This window comes from Geotrypetes seraphini, chromosome 12 (assembly GCF_902459505.1).
Source record: "Geotrypetes seraphini chromosome 12, aGeoSer1.1, whole genome shotgun sequence".
In the NCBI taxonomy this organism is placed as follows: domain Eukaryota; kingdom Metazoa; phylum Chordata; class Amphibia; order Gymnophiona; family Dermophiidae; genus Geotrypetes; species Geotrypetes seraphini.
Window position 1 is genome coordinate 77,434,065 of NC_047095.1, and position 16,672 is coordinate 77,450,736.

The 16,672-nt window shown below is 39.0% G+C and overlaps 1 protein-coding gene across 3 annotated transcripts in view; it reads right to left on the reverse strand.

Moving 5' to 3' along the window:
• The window catches only part of TIE1 (tyrosine kinase with immunoglobulin like and EGF like domains 1), a 154,415-nt gene that overhangs the window by 52,468 nt on the left and 85,275 nt on the right, over nt 1-16,672 (reverse strand). For all 3 annotated transcript variants that reach the window (XM_033916487.1, XM_033916486.1, XM_033916485.1), the window contains 2 exons: nt 9,185-9,378; nt 1,214-1,424 (listed from right to left, as the gene is read on the reverse strand). In XM_033916487.1, the coding sequence (XP_033772378.1) occupies nt 1,214-1,424; nt 9,185-9,378 (405 nt within the window). The remainder of the gene's footprint in view (nt 1-1,213; nt 1,425-9,184; nt 9,379-16,672) is intronic.

Genomic DNA, 16,672 nt, shown 5'->3' on the forward strand with positions numbered 1-16,672 from the left:
AAATATTAAAAAATTATATAGATGGATTTTGTTTGATGCAAGATGTAGTTAAAGATGTTGTTAATTTAAGAAAGAAAGTTGAATCATTGGAGAACAATTACTGCAATTATAATCTCCATTTCTTGAATTTCCCTCTGGTGTTTTCTATAGCACCTAGGGAAATGTTGAGATTCTGTCAGTTTCAGAAGAAATGAGTCCTCTTTTTTCACAAGTATATTACTTGCCTAGAATCAGCAACAGACTGTTCACGATGTTCTTCATAATATTTCAGCTATTCTGGAATCTTCTGATAAAGACTCTGCCAAACCTTCAACATCAGTGGCAACGGTTGTGCTGGCACCAGATAAGATTTTTGTAAATTGGTTTTGGGTTTAAAGATTCGTGGCTGGGATTTTAGAGTAGTGGGAGAGTGTCGCCATCGTTCCCAGGGGGGAGGTGTTCGCTGCTGCTGCTATAGGGAAGGGGTGTTGTGATGCAGCGGAGAGAATGGGCAACTCTCCTGCTGCATCACAACACAGGGGCTTTCTAGCAGTCTCTGACACTGACCAGCACCCCTGAACTACTCACTTATTTTTGTTGTCAAAAGCTACCGCTGCTTTTTGAAAATGGCTCGGCACTTTATAAAAATCCACCAGAGGGCTAATTTCAATGTTGAAGAGCCCATTTGCATGTCAATGTCGGAGACTGCTAGAAACCTTGCTAAAGACAAAGATAATCCGCCACTAAACTGCATACAGGCTAAACCGCCAGAAAACAGTTTAGCAATAGCGTTAAAGTTTTGAGAATCTGGGCCTCAGTCATTAAAAGAAATCATACCTACCTGCTAAGAAGTTTTCTCTTCACATGGAGGGACACTCTACAGAATACATGCTGAGAGGATATGCTGCATAGAGACAAGGAGGTTTTACGCTCACACACAGAAACATACCAATAGCCGTGAAGAGGGGCTTCTTACTCTTGTTGAATCTTACACCCCATGACAATGTCCCTGTGCTAAGAGCTACATAGCTGTCGTGAGCTTATTTCTTAGATAAAAAGCCTTTACCCTACAAGCACCTGCTTCTGTGTATTCATTTGCTATACTCTGGGATGTGAACTCTGGATCTGACATCATCCATATTTTAACATTTATTGCATTTAACTGACATTATCCAAATTGGAAAATTTGTCACAATTGAAATATGTCTTTTTCCCCTCTCAGTTCCTGACTTACCTTTTAGCATTTTGATGGCTGCGTTAACCTTGAGACCGTCCTTTTTGATCATGGCCTTTATGACTTGTCCAAAGTTTCCCTCCCCAATCATGTCTTGGAAAGTGATGTCTTCCCACTCCAGGATGGGGTAGGACAGAGACTCAGTCTGCGGTTTGGGGCGACGAGTTAGGGTCAGAGTTCCAGAGCTGAATTGCAGGATGGTCTCCTCACCCTGAGGAAAAATGTGAGATATTCTAGAAACTTCTAATTAACACATGAGCTGAATAATTCAGCACAATTTTAGAGTGGAATGGGGTAAGGATCAGAGGAGTATTAATGTAGAATGATATAAGCCACTTCATGCTTTGGGTGAACTTAGGTTGTATATTTATGTTAATATAGAGGATAGGGGCTGGAAATTTAGCTATTTATTTATAAACATTTATTTCCCTTTATTAAGAACATAAGAATAGCCTTACTGGGTCAGACCAATGGTCCATCAAGCCCTATAGCCCATTCTCATGATGGCCAATCCTGGTCACTAGTACCTGGCCAAAACCAAAGAGTAGCAACATTCCATGCTACCAATCCAGGGCAAGCAGAGGCTTCCCCCATGTCTTAATAAGAGACTATGGACTTTTCCTCCAGGAATTGTCCAAACCTTTCTTAAAACCAGCTACACTATCCACTCTATGTTAAGCTAAAATTGTCTGTAGTACCTGAAGATTGAAGTGAAGCCAATGTTATGTCAATTTTTAAAAAGGGTTCCAGGGAAGATTCAGGGAATTATAGACCGGTAAGCCTGACCTCAGTGCCGGGCAAAATAGTGGAAAGAATTATAAAAATTAAAGTTATGGAATATGTAGATAAATATGATTTAATGAGACAGAGATAGCATGGGTTCAGCCGAGGGAGATCTTGTCTCATCAATTTGCTTGAATTCTTTGAAAGTGTGAATAAACATTTGGAAAAAGGTGAGCCAATTGATATGGTGTATCTAGATTTCTAGAAAGCTTTTGCTAAAGTTCCTAATGAGAGGTTCCTGAGAAAATAAGAGTCATAGGATAGGAGGCAATGTTTAATTGTGTATTAAGAATTGGTTAATGGACAGAAAACAAAGGATAGGGTTAAATGGCCATTTTTCTCAATGGAGGAGGGTAAATAATGGTGTGCCGCAGGGATCTGTACTGAGACCTGTACTGCTATTTAACTTATTTATAAATGATCTGGAAATGGGAACGACGAGTGAGGTGATTAAATTTGCAGATGACACTTAAACTGTTCAAAGTTGTTAAAATGCACACAGACTGCAGGAAGACCTTAGGAAATTGGAATAGTGGGCATCCAAATGGCAGATGCAAATGCAAAGTGATGCACATTGGGAAGAATAATCCAAATCATAGTTGCCAGATGCTAGGGTCCACCTTAGGGGTCAGAGCTCAAAAAAAGATATGGGTATCATCATGGACAATAGGCTGAAACCTTCCACCCAATGAGCGACGGTGGCTAAGAAAACAAACAATATGCTAGGAATTATTAGAAAAGGTTTGGTAAACAAGACTAAGAATTTATAATGCCTCTGTATTGCTCAATGGTGCGACCTCGCCTTGAGTATTGCATTAAGTTCTGCTCTCCTTATCTCAAAAAGTTAGAAACTGTCTTTACAAGAAATTTTTGAATAGGACATTTGCCTTTCAACTAGGCAAACTGAACGCTTGGTTAAGCTCGCTTATTTGTCAAACAGATTCTTATAATGCTTTTAGAAAATTTTTTTTAAAAATACACTTCTTTGATAAGTTTGATAAATGACTATGTAATGTTCTTCTTATCACTCATTTTTTTTAAACTTGATGTATCTTTCACTGATTGTACAGTTATAGCGACACTAGAAAAGGTTCAAAGAAGAGTGACCAAGATAATCTAATCTAATCTAATCTAAACCTTAAGTTTATATACTGCATCATCTCCATGAGAATGGAGCTCGACATGGTTTACAAGAACATGAACTTATGTGTAGAAGGGGGGAGAGATAGGGGGGAAGGATAGAGCTACAATTTGCTGAAAAGCCAGGTTTTCAGTTGTTTGCGGAATAACTGAAGGGAGCTCAAGTTCTGCAGCGGGGTGGTGAGGTCGTTCTAAAGACCTGTGATTTTGAAGAGAAGGGATTTTCCCAGTTTGCCTGAATAGTGGATGCCGCGTGGAGAGGGGAAGGCTAGTTTAAGCCTTTGGGCAATTCTGGAGGAGTCGGGACTGGAGGAGTTGAAAGACAGTGGGATAAGAGGAGGCAGGATTCCGTGAATGATAATAAAGGGGATGGAACTCCTCTCATATGAGGAAATACTAAAAAGGTTGGGGCTCTTCAACTTGGAAAAGAGATGGCTGAGGGGAGATAGGATCCAAGTCTACAAAATCCTGAGTGGTGTAGAACGGGTACAAGTGGATCGATTTTTTACTGCATCAATATTTACAAAGCCTAGGGGACACTCAAAGTTACAGAGTAATACTTTTAAAACCAATAGGAGGAAATATTTTTTCACTTAGAGAATAGTTAAGCTCTGGAATGTGTTGCCAGAGGATGTAGTAAGAGCGGTTAATGTATCTGGTTTTAAAAAAGGTTTGGCCAAGGTCCTGGAGGAAAACTCGATAGTCTGCTGTTGAGACAGACATGAGAGAAGTCACTGCTTGCCCTGGACCAGTATCAGGAGGATTTGCCAGATAGATGTTAGTTTGGATTGTCCTCCATGAAGACGGGATACTAGCTAGATGGGACTATTGGTCTGATCCACAAGACTATTCTTATGTTCTTAAATAGCTGCCGCGTGGCTTAGTCAGTCATCACCAGTATTCAGCAGCTTGCTAGCCAGATAGAGCTGACTAAAAAGGTGGTCTACTTTGAACTGTTGAGATTTAGCCACTGAATAATGGTCCAGTCAGGCAAACAGAGACTGGAAATTGGATTTATTATTATTCAATGTTCGCCACCGGATATGGCACCAGCACTGAATTTCTGGTATCGCTGGTGATTGGGGGGGGGGGGGGTCTACATTCTTAATCAATTAATAAGCAATAATATTGATTTATTCCATTTTCTATACCACTCTCCCAGGGGAGCTCAGAATGGTTTACATTAATTTATTCAAGTACTTAAGCATTTTTCCTTGTCTGTCTCGGTGGGCTCATAATCTATCTAATGTACCTGGGGCAATGGGGGGGGGGGATTAAGTGACTTGCCCAGGGTCAAGGAGCAGCGTGGGTTTGAACCCAAAACCTCAGGGTGCTGAGGCCGTCACTCCATCCCCTGTGTCATACTTTCAGATATAGTATGCTAGAATATAGCCTGGCATACATTGTCTGACAAAACATAGTTAACAAAGGATGGTAAAATATTAGATGACATGATGCAACATAGCATGGAAAACATGGAGCGGCAAACATTACATAATTCCTCATGTAAATCAACTAACCTTCTTTGGGGGGGGTTTCACCATTGCAATATCTTGACAATTCTAGGGAATTTGGCATTTCTTTCCCCTAGAGGAGCCCTCTTTATTCTAAAGTTGAACTTACAGAGAAATAAATATTATTCCATCTCTCTTGTACAATTAAAATACAGTCATTTCGTAACCCAGAACTCCACGTTCTCAAAATATGTGAGATTCTTCTTACTTAGCCTGTCAAAATACCCTTCTCTGATCCTGAGGCAGGAAATCTTCTCGTCTTGCCTTTATTGCAAATGTCAATACTGCAGGGGAAAATAGGGTTACCAGATGTTCTGGAAAACCTGGACACATCCTTTTTTTAGAGGATTGTCCAGATGCTCGGATGGATTTCTAAGATTGTCCGAGTTCTGAAAATCAGCAGCAAGAAGTTGGTCAATTGTGGTATTCCAGTTATTTGGGTGTTTCTTAGTGACCTCAAAGAAAATACGAACTCAGTGATCTGAAGGCACATACATTGCTGGTGTTTGACTGGGATTTAGAAGGCTGCAAAACTCTTATCTTCAAGCTGCCAACAGTAAATTCATTTCCTCTTTGTGGGGCTGTTAAAAAGTCTGTATCCTCTTTGTCAGCTTTTCTTCCAAAATGGAGAGAGTACTTCCTGACAAGAAGATATGTTATGTTGTACATTACAAAGATGTGGCCTCTCCATCAGAGATGAAGGGCCTAAAATGTCTGTATTTAACTGTTGGCATCAATGCTCTAAATTATAACTGGGATTTCAATGGAGCTCCCTGCCCAGTGATCTGAGACCGCTGCATCCTGGAGCTCCCCGAGAGTTGTGTGTAGTGGTGTCTCTTTTTAGAACATTCTAGACACAGAATGTACATATCTGTTCCTAAAGTATTTAGGCAACCAACCTGTACAATCTCATTCCACAATAATTGATCTCTAGAGCTGTTAATCACTAGCTTTTAACTTTATTAAATCCACTCAATCTGTAGCATCTTTTAATTATTGTAAACCACATAGAACTTCACGGTCCTGCAGTATATAAACTGTTATATTAGTATTATATTTCTTATTTTATTTTATTATATTTATCTTTTAAAATTACATTTAATTACTAAAACAATTATGCTACTACAAATATAAAATACAAAGTGCAATTATGTGCAAAAACAAAAATAATGACAAAACTGAACTACAGCAGAAACCTCTAGAATGAATTCTGATTCTAAACATTAAGAATGTAAACATTTTTCCTCAATCAACCATGATTTCAATAGTTAGTTGATTTGTATAGTTGATCTTTTTTTAGTATTTCATCCAAATATGTATAATTCATGAATTCAATTTGGGAAAAATTCTATATCAATTGGCACTTATTTCTGTCTTTTCACCAACTGAAATCTTATATGCTTCCGTGGCCAGGTAAATTAACTCAGTGCGGGACTCCAAGTGTCCAAAATCCAATGGATAAAAGAGTTTTATGTTCACTTCATAGAGCAAACTCTTTTTAGAACATACTATGAGCTGAACTTTTTCAAGCTTCCCAATCTTTGTCTCCCCCCAGAAGAGCTACAAGTGCTCTAGTCTAGAAGTTACCAGTTCTGCAAAATGTAAGTTCCTGGTCCTTTGTATGTCTCCTACTGTTCTCAGATACAGTATATAATTCTCTGTCACTTGCAGATAATAGAGATATTAAAACTATGCAACAGAAATACCAATAAATATGTTTTTCAGCTATTTTGCCAGCTTTAAAACTCTTCAACCATACCTCGAAATGGTTCTCCAATAAATATATTTATTTATAAAAGTTGATTACATACGTCTCCAGGGAAGCCTGTAAGCTAACATCTCTTAAAATATAATAAACAAAATCCAACTTTGCACCCATCTCCGACATTACAATGGAACATAACCCCTTAACAACAATATTTACCAAATTACGAAACTCCTAATTCATTTTTTTAATTAGGAGTGTTGTAATTTGTAAAAGGAGTATTAATAGTAGCACTTTATAAATATAATTGAGTATTATTGGGGATAATGATTAAATATGTTTATTGGGAATAAAAATACAAAATTTTTATATAAAAAATGAGTAAAATCTAATAGTGAGTTTGAAATACTAAGGGAAGGAGGAGATGGTATAGATGATTATACTGTGATAGCAGAATGGGGACCTGAGATAACGTAGGTTATGGGAGGTCCTATGCACTGAGAGTCACCAACAACATATGATATATCCTCCTCCTAGTTGTTTCACCTAAGTTATTAAGATAAGTTCTGTGCTATACTTAGGGCAAGTTAAAATTATTAATGGGATAATTGAATTTTCTTATGAATTGTTAGGCATGAGGTAGCCAATCTTATTTGTATGAAGAGATTAGTTCACTAAATATCCGGGAACCCTATCAGTTTGTTAAATTTTATCTTTTGGGTTGGATTATACATAGAAAGATCCGCTTACTGTATCTTTGACTCTCTGGATTTTTGTCAGGTATTGGTGACCTGGATGGGCCACTGGGCTAGATGAACCATTAGTCTGACCCAGTAAGGCTATTCTCATGTCCTTTCAAAGCTGGATGGCTGCTCAATGCACTTCTTCTGACCAGTAGTTGCACTGCCTGGAATCTTGAATTCACACAATAAAGATGTTATCAGCAGTCACACCGGCTTCATCAAATACTGTATCCAGCTCCCCCTCGTGACTTAAGTTCATTTACCGTACTTCTTTGCCTTCTCTAAGGCAAGCTGTTATGGAAATGTAGAAATGTCCCAGTCCTCCTAGGGTCAATAAGGCTCTACTTAGTTCACATCAATATCCAAAATCTGTGGCAAGACTCCCCAGGAATGGCTTCATTCAAAAACTTTCCAAACAATATATGAAACGAAAAAGAAAAGCCACTCCCCTCATATTTCCTGGAGTTTATTCCTTGTTCCAGGGATATATCCTACCACCAGCAGGAAAAACAAAACAAAATGAAGTTCCAGTTTATACCAACTATAATTCCCAGCCACTCTCAATACCTCGGTCCCGAGACACCTCTGCACCTTGTGGTGCTTGCTTTTCAAAACTTCAGCTCTCAGCAGAGACTAAGCTCTGCTCATCTCTTCTCTCTTTTATAGGGCTGTTGACTCCTCCTCCTTCACCTCCTGATTCCACCCTCTCTGATTGGCCAGGAATTTGTCCACTCCCAGCTCTTTCTGCTGAGCTTTAACTCTGCCTCCCTCTTGACCTTTCCTCTGTCTTTCTTCTGGGGATTAAATTCTCTGGTTAGCATTTCCTCTCTCCTGGGTCTCAACGATGGATATACTCTCCAAAACACTACAGCAAAGTGTTATATGATCACAGGACTATTACAAATTGCAGACAAATGATCTGATTTGGAAATAATTGTACCCAGCAAATTTCATTATTAGGCTATCATGTTGGTTAAGATATCATGAATCATAATATGCAGGAGCAAAACCCAAAAATTAAGAAATGACGCCCGTACTATAGACCAGTGGTTCCCAACCCTGTCCTGGAGGACCACTAGGCCAATCGGGTTTTCAGGCTAGCCCTAATGAATATGCATGAGAGAGATTTGCATATAATGGAAATGACAGGCATGCAAATCTGCTCCATGCATATTCACTAAGGCTAGCCTTGAAAACCCGATTGGCTTAGTGGTCCTCCAGGACAGGGTTGGGAACCACTGCTATAGATCCCACATGGGCAACTTAAGACACTTGTGCTTCTAGCCTAACTCCCCCAAATTTTGACACCCATGCAACTCAGCACCCCTAATCTGATCTGTGATCAGCGTTGGGTTGTTAAGTAGTATTTACAAATCTAGACTGGTAACATAACATAGCTTTTGTATACCGCAAAACCATGAGAATCCATGTGGACGAACCTCAGGCAGTGAATTACAAAAAGTATAAGATGGTCAGTTAGAAAAATTTATTGTACAAATAAGTTTTAACTGCTTTCTAAAGTCCATATATGAGGTAGAAGTAAGAAATAGTCAACGGAGAACAAAATCTCAAGTAGCTGCTTGATATGAAAGCAGTCTGTTATGAAATCTTTTGTAACGGCATCCCCTGACTGATGGAAAATCAACCATTGTTAAAATACGTGAAGAACGTCAAAAACTAGAAAAGTTAAAATGATCTACTAAATACCCTGGAGCCATACCATGCACCAATTTATAGAATAGACATCCAAACTTAAACAACACCCTTGCCACAATGGGAAGCCAATGTAGCTCTCTTGTAATATGGGGTTATATGATCTGCCTTTTTTAATCTAAAAATTAAGCATACCGTGGTATTTTGTATCACACACAGGTGATAGTAATTTTTTGAAGACCCCCCAAATATACACTGTTACAGGGATTGAGGTTAGCATTGGGTTATAAAGTAATATTTTCAGATCTAGACTGGTATAATTAGGGATTGTGGTTAGGGGTTGGGGTTAGGCTGAAAAGCAGTTTTACTGATCCAGATTTATAGGATTAGGTGGTTTAGGATTAAAATTAGATCGTAAATTAGTTCTACTTACAGATCCAGACTGATAGGTAAATGTACGCCGTCTGTGAAAGAAATTCTTCTTGATGCAGAATAGGGCCAACAGAGCAGAAATGATGGTGACACAGGTGAGAGAGACAGAACCTATGATGGCAAAGAGTAGCTGATGGTCTCCTTTAGACAGCCTGGTATCTTGACTCTGCATGACAGGTGCCAGACTATAAAATCCTGGTTAAAAAGACAGCAGGATACAAAATACTGTAGCTCATGTTACCATCAGAGTCCCTGTTCATCCTCATCCCCCTCCTTTAGCCTTGTGTTCCCCCTGTCCCCAATAAACCTACTTAGCACCCCCTCTGAAGTAGCTTGTACTGGTAAAACATGGCATTTGCTCTTCCTCCACTCTCATTCTAGTTTTTAAATACTGTAATCCCTTACCCTCTTAGGCCCAGTCCAGCATAACTGATGTGCAGATAACTGTTCCATGTAGGCAGAGGCGCGTTCCCCATCTGTTCTACCCGGAGCTGCTTCCACTCTCAGTTTATCACTCATTGCTCACCACCACAATCTCAAAATCCTACGGGCTCAATAGTCATAAATGACTGAACTCCTCCATTTGGGCTCATCAATTCTGCCTGATTTACTTATGAAAAGTCATCTTATAAAACTTTTAACCTGTTTGGATTATGTTTTGCAGGTTTTGCATTACTGTTGGGTTTCCCCTTGGGATGTGCTGTATTTCTGTTATATTTTTAATTTTATCTCCATCCCTCTATTTCCCTATTAATCAGAAATGGTGACCTTTCCACTATTCTACTGGCCTCCTCTTCTATATTTGAATTTTTGATTCTAAACTGCTTCGATATTGCTGATTTGCAATTTATTACATACATTTGAATCTTGAACCTTGGAATTTAAGCTGGCAATTCATTTGGCTAGATTTCAGCCTAAGTTAAGAGCCTAGGACTCAAAATCAGCACTAAGCACCTAACTTCTTTTTCCCACCCTAAATCATTTAACACCCACTTTTTATGCTCTTAAATATAAGAGTTTAGGGACAATTTGAGTATAAAGTTATGTCCTCGGACCTAATTCATAAAGCAGTAAATAATGAATTCGCTGTCAGTTTCGGCAGCTGTTTGAAATCCCAGCTTGTGATCTGCTGATAAATGACTTCCAAGATGATTAGACAAATCACTTGGGGACAGATTCTGTAAACGGCAGCTAAATGGGCAGGCACCTTGATAAAAGGTGCTGGCTCTGAGTCAATCGCATCAGTAATGCAGGTCAGGGTTTTACTGGTGCCTAAGTTCTTTTCAGAATTGCACCTAATGGTGCCTATCTCTATCTCCACCACAAACACTCCCATGTAGGCATTAGGCACTGCTAGGCATCTTGCAATCTGTGCCTGCCTACCTTTTATGAATTTCAAAGAGGCCAATTTAGAGCATAATTCTCAAAGCTGTGGCAAAAGTGGCCTTTGTGGCCCCTTACGCACTAAGACCATTTGTGCTGCAGCCATAAAGGTCTATTTTTCATTTTAAAATACTACTGCGTGAGACTATTTGTAGGCAGTAAGGACCCACAGGGTATCCGTGCACTAACCAGTGAGTACAAGGGAGTGGTTACTACAACAATGCCTGCTCTCTGCCCCTGACATGCCCGATCAAAAAATGAAACAATTATTACATGGGCAATTAGCACATGTACATTTGGAAGGTTCTAGACTTTGACGTTGGTCAGAATAGAGATGTACCAAGTAGCATATTTTACTATTCAGTCAAACTTTAACTTAAGTTTCAAGTTTATGAAAATTTTGATTAATCGCTTATCATGGCTTCTAGGCGATGTACAATGAAAAGGGGGAAGACATAAAATCTTTTAAAAAACCCAAACATGTAGTACATTCTGGCGAAGACAAGGGTGGACAGAAATGGCAAGCAATTTCATGTGCTGTGTGTACAAGACTCCGATGCTGTCTTTCGTCCTATGCCTAGGACACATAGAAGAGGAGGAGGCGTTTTGAACTACTAGCTTCCAAAACATCCTCATTATCGGAATATGTGGTGATTTCTAATCAAAACTGAGCGCTCTGTACAGTTTATAGTCCACTGGACTGCTCGTTGTTATTGGCGATGTTAGCGAACCTTCAGGTTGTTTTGGAAAATCTTTGCATAGTAGGCAATTTGATTGGGGAGAAGAAGGTAGAACAGACTGGGATCTTGTTCGGATTTTATACCCATAAGGATGTTAGGAAGATTAACAGCACCCCCAAAGGTACAACCTTTCATTTGGATGGATCATTTATTCTACAGGTGCAAGAAATTCAAAATCGAAAAAAGATACAGAAATATGTCCAAAATTTAATATCGATGTTTTTAGAGACAATTTTATTTCTGAGTTGAAGCAGTTGGATGTAAATGCAAATGTATCTGATATCACTGATGCCTGGGGTAGGCTTTTAAAGATGATATTGCTCCTTTACAAATGGTCAATGTAGCTTTAATTAATAAACCTTGTCCTTGGAAAACAGAAAATATACAGTTGAGACGAGAAGTGAGGAAGTATGAAAGACAAAAGATGTGGATGACTAATTATTCCTTTTGATTGATTGATTGAATATTGGGCTTATTGTGAATTAGAAAGAGATATTATTGTGAGAGGATTAAGCTTGCAGTTAGCAGACAATGGGAGTTTTTTGAGACGGTGAAATTTTTGACTGAAATACCATCAGGTCCAGATGCGGATGAATATTTAAATTTCCTTTTAGAGAAGGTTGCTAAATTGCAAGAAAGGTTTAGTAGTATTCAGGATAGAGACTGAGGATGCGATTGTTAAATGGGAGGAATTTGAGGTAGTAAATGAACAGGAAATTTTTAGAATCATGAAACCATTGACAGCAACGAGATCCCTTCTATTTCTATGATAGTGAACAAATCTCTGAATATGGGTGTAATACCTCACTTATTGAGAATTGATGCAGTGAAACCAAAGATTAAAAAGGGCAAATGGATGAGACCATTTTGACCTTTTATGGGGAAGGTGTTAAAACAAGTCTTTGTGGAGAATGAAAATTTGGATTCCGGGCCGGCCTTAGTGTTGAGACATTACTTGTAACTACTGTGGATGAAATAAGAAAAGAGATAGATCTAGGGAGGCAATAGAGAGTATTTTACATTTATCTATCTTCTGCATTTGATACAATGGCTAGTGCGATAGGAATAGGTGGAATTGTATAGGATTTGGTTTGTATCCTATTTCCAGGAGCATTCAATTAAAGTGCAGGGTATTGGGCAGGTAAAGGAGCTCCACAAGGCTGATGTTTAATCTTTATATGGTGTCTTTGGGGAAAGTATTTCAAAATTTGTATGGGAATTATCATTCTATGCAGAGAATATCCAATTCTTTTAACCGATGATTGGAAAACCGTGTCTACAAGCTGTCGATAGGTGGATGATGAATCATAAATTGGCGTTAAATCTTAGCAAGACTGATATGATGTTGATTGCTGAAGCCAAATAAAGATCCTATGTTGGTTTCAAATTACAGGCCTATTTCTTTGATAAATGTAGATGGCAAACTGTTGTCTAAGTTTTTGGCTTTGCACTTGGCCAAGGTTCTCCTTTATATTATTGGTATGCACCAAACAAGATTTGTTGCTCAAAGACATTCTTCAAATAACACCAGGCTGGCTTTTCACATGTTAAATTTAACAAAAGTCATGGATGATCCAGCCTTCTCTGTATCCTTGGAAAAGAGAAGGCCTTTGATCGGGTGGAATGGACCTTTATGTATCAAGCAATGGATTGGTTTGGTATTGGTTCCAGATTTATACAAATGATTCAATCCTTGTATAGTTCCCCTTCTGCCAGATTATATATAAATAATACTTTTTCGGAACATTTCTGTCTGGAGAGGGGAGTTAGACAAGGATGTCTTATCTCCTTTGCTGTTTGTTATTGTTTTGGAATCTTTGTTATTAGCTATTCAACAGACAAAGGAGATCCAGGGTATTCCTTATGCAGGTCGGGAATACAAGGTCTCTGCTTATGCAGATGACATAAGAACATAAGAAGTGCCTCTGCTGGATCAGACCAGAGGTCCATCGTGCCCAGCAGTCCGCTTGCGCGGTGGCCCAACAGGTCCAGGACCTGTGTAGTAGTCCTCTATCTATACCCCTCTATCCTCTTTTCCTTCAGAAAATTATCCAATTCCTTCTTAAACCCTAATACCGTACTCTGTCCTATCACGCCTTCTGGAAGCTCATTCCAGGTATCCACCACTCGCTGGGTGAAGAAAAACTTCCTAGCATTGGTTTTGAATCTGTCCCCTTTCAGCTTTTCCGAATACCCTCTCGTTCTTGTAGTTTTTGAAAGTTTGAAGAATCTGTCCCTCTCCACTTTCTCTATGCCCTTCATGATCTTATAAGTCTCTATCATATCCCCTCTAATTCTCCTCTTCTCCAGGGAAAAGAGCCCCAGTTTCTTCAGTCTCTCAGTGTATAAAAGGTTTTCCATGCCCTTTATCAAACGTGTCGCTCTCCTCTGAATCCTCTCGAGTACAGCCATATCCTTCTTAAGGTAAGGCGACCAGTATTGGACGCAGTACTCCAGATGCGGATGCACCATCGCCCGATACAACGGCAGGATAACTTCTTTTGTTCTGGTTGTAATACCTTTCTTGATTATACCCAGCATTCTATTCGCTCTCTTAGCAGCTGCTGTGCACTGTGCCAACGGCTTCATTATTTTGTCCACTAGTACCCCCCAAGTTCTGTTCTTGGGTACTCTCAGTCAATAACATCCCTCCCATTGTATAGCTGTACCTCGGGTTTCTGCTTCCCACATGCAATACTTTACATTTCTCTACATTGAACTTCATCTGCCATCTGCCATATTGCTTCATTTGAGGAATCCTGAAACAACCATTCCATATTTACTAGATTTGATTGAAAAATTTGGAAAATTTTCAAGATATAAAATAAATTGGAGTAAATCAGAGATTCTTCCGCTTAATGTAAATTGTTAAAAAGGATTGTTTGATTTATTCCCTTTTCTTTGGAAGGAAGAGGGTATAAAGTATTTAGGAATATGGATTTATAAAACGCTGGCAGAAACGATGAAAGTAAATGAAAAATACTTATTGATAAAGGTCACAGAAATGTGTGAGCAATGGAACCCATTACATCTGTCTTGGTGGGGGAGAGTTCAGACGGTTAAAATGATGATTTTGCCTGGGTTTTTCAGGGGTCCTTTTACAAAAAATTAAATAGTATTCTTACAAAATTTATTTGGCTGGGGAAAGCAGCAAGAATTACTTTAGTATCCTTACAAAGGCCAATTATGGAGGGTGGGGTAAATTTTCCAAATTTCTATAGGTACCATCAAGCCTATATAATGTGTGAGGGTATGTATTGGATCCTCCCTGAGCTCATGGAAAATCTTTCAGACTGGTTATGTTTGGAATGGCAACTCCTGTTTTCATTGAGATTGTGTCACGTTTTGAGTATCAAGATGCCTAGGTTGTATAAGGACAATAGAATTTTAATGAATACTTGGAAGACATTAAAATTTATTACTAATTTAACAGATATTCCAATTCATAAATCCACTTGTCAGTCCCTTTGGTTGAACCCCAAGATTCAAATTGGCAGGTTTAAGGTCATCTGGAAGTACTGGATGAAGGCGGGCATACATACTTTAGACGATGTAGTATCAGACGGAAAGCTGCTTGAGTTTTCACGACTGCAACAAAAGTTATAGATGGTTGCAGTTGAAGCAGGCCATTCAGGAGGTGTTCCCTGACTGGAAAAATCAGTATAGTCTGCCATTCCTGTGCTTCTAGGCAGATTTCCTGGGTCACCAGGTCACTCAGTGGTATAAATTAATATCTGGATTTTTGAATAAGAAACCAAAAACTGATCTTCGTGACATTTGGAGCATTGAGATAAAGCATCAGATTACTGCGTCTCAATGGCCACGAATCTGGACTTGGAGGATGAGATGTACGGTGTCTGCATCTATGAGACAAATGTGGTTTTTCTTGTTACATAGAGCGTGTTGGACTCCAGTTAGATTACAGAAATGAGATAGTTCCAAGTCTAATAGATGCTGGCACTGCCATCTTGAACCTGGGACATTGGATCATTTATTATATTATTATCCTTTGATACATCAATTTTGGAGATCCATTAGGAATCAGGTAAACAAAGTAATGGAAAATCCAGTGGCATTAACATATGACACTGTGCTACTTGGCACTATGATGAGAGCTAAAAGCCAAATATCATCTTACAATAATAAACTTCTCTTTATTATGACAGGGGTTGCCATACAGCTTGTTTTAAGGAATTGGAAAAACTGGAATAGACTGAACTATACCTTTTGGTGGGAGTCTCTGTGTCACGTCTTTAAAATGGAACATATTATGGCTATACAACAGGGACATTCCAAAAAATTTCTGAAGATTTGGGAGCCATTGACAAAATTTTGCAAAGAGTGAGTGTTGATTTTGCTATTTGGTCATACACATCCTGGGTGGGTTGAAACTTATTTTTAATTTCTTAATTTGAGTGTACTTTTTGAATATAATTAGGGGGGTGATATATTTATTTGTCAGAGATTACAATTTGGTTGATTTTAAGTGCTTTTATAATGTAATATGATTGTATAATATGTTGCACTTATGTATGGCTTAAAAATGAATAAAGATATTAAAAAAAAAGAAGAAGCTCAGTCTTGGCCATGTTTAGTTTTAAATGGTAGTGAGCAATATTGAATAGACAGTCTGAGACTTGGACCTGGATTCCTGTAAAAATGTCAAGCATAGAGATGTAAATCTGAGTCATCAGCGTAGAGGTGATACTGAAAAACCATGGGATGAGATCAGAGCACCAAGGGAATAAGTGTAGATGGAAAAAAGAAGAGGTCATGGGGTACAAGGATCAATAGCGCAAAGGAGGTTCTACTAAAGTGTGTCGTAGTGAGATTCTGGGAGTGCCATTAGATGCTGACTGCCTTCAAGACGTGCCAACATCGGCACCTCTTCGCATCTCTCCTTCTCCCGCACCCCCTCCTACTGGCGTAGTAATAGCAAGCTCAGGGCCCTGTCTGGAGGGCCTCCGCACATGTTTGCATGTCAATGTGATGACATCATACATGTGTGTGATGTCATCATGTCGATGTTCGTCCCTTCCAGACATGGCCCCAAGTTTAGTGTGCCACAGCTTCAAAAAGTTTGCAAGACACTGCACTAAAGCATAAACTAAAAGTGCGATGGGAAAGATAAGAAGAAAACTAAGACCCAACGGAGCCCTGAAACCCAAGTGAGGATAGTGTATCGATGAGTAGGCAGTGGTCGACAGTGTCAAAAACAGCAGAAAGATCAAGGAAGATGAAGATAGCAAAGAGGCTTTTGGATCTGGCCAGGAGCAGGTTATTGAAAATTTTTGCAAGAGCAGTTTCTGTAGAGAGAAGGGAGCAAAAGCCTGTTTGAAGTGAGTCATGAATTCTCAAGATGAAAG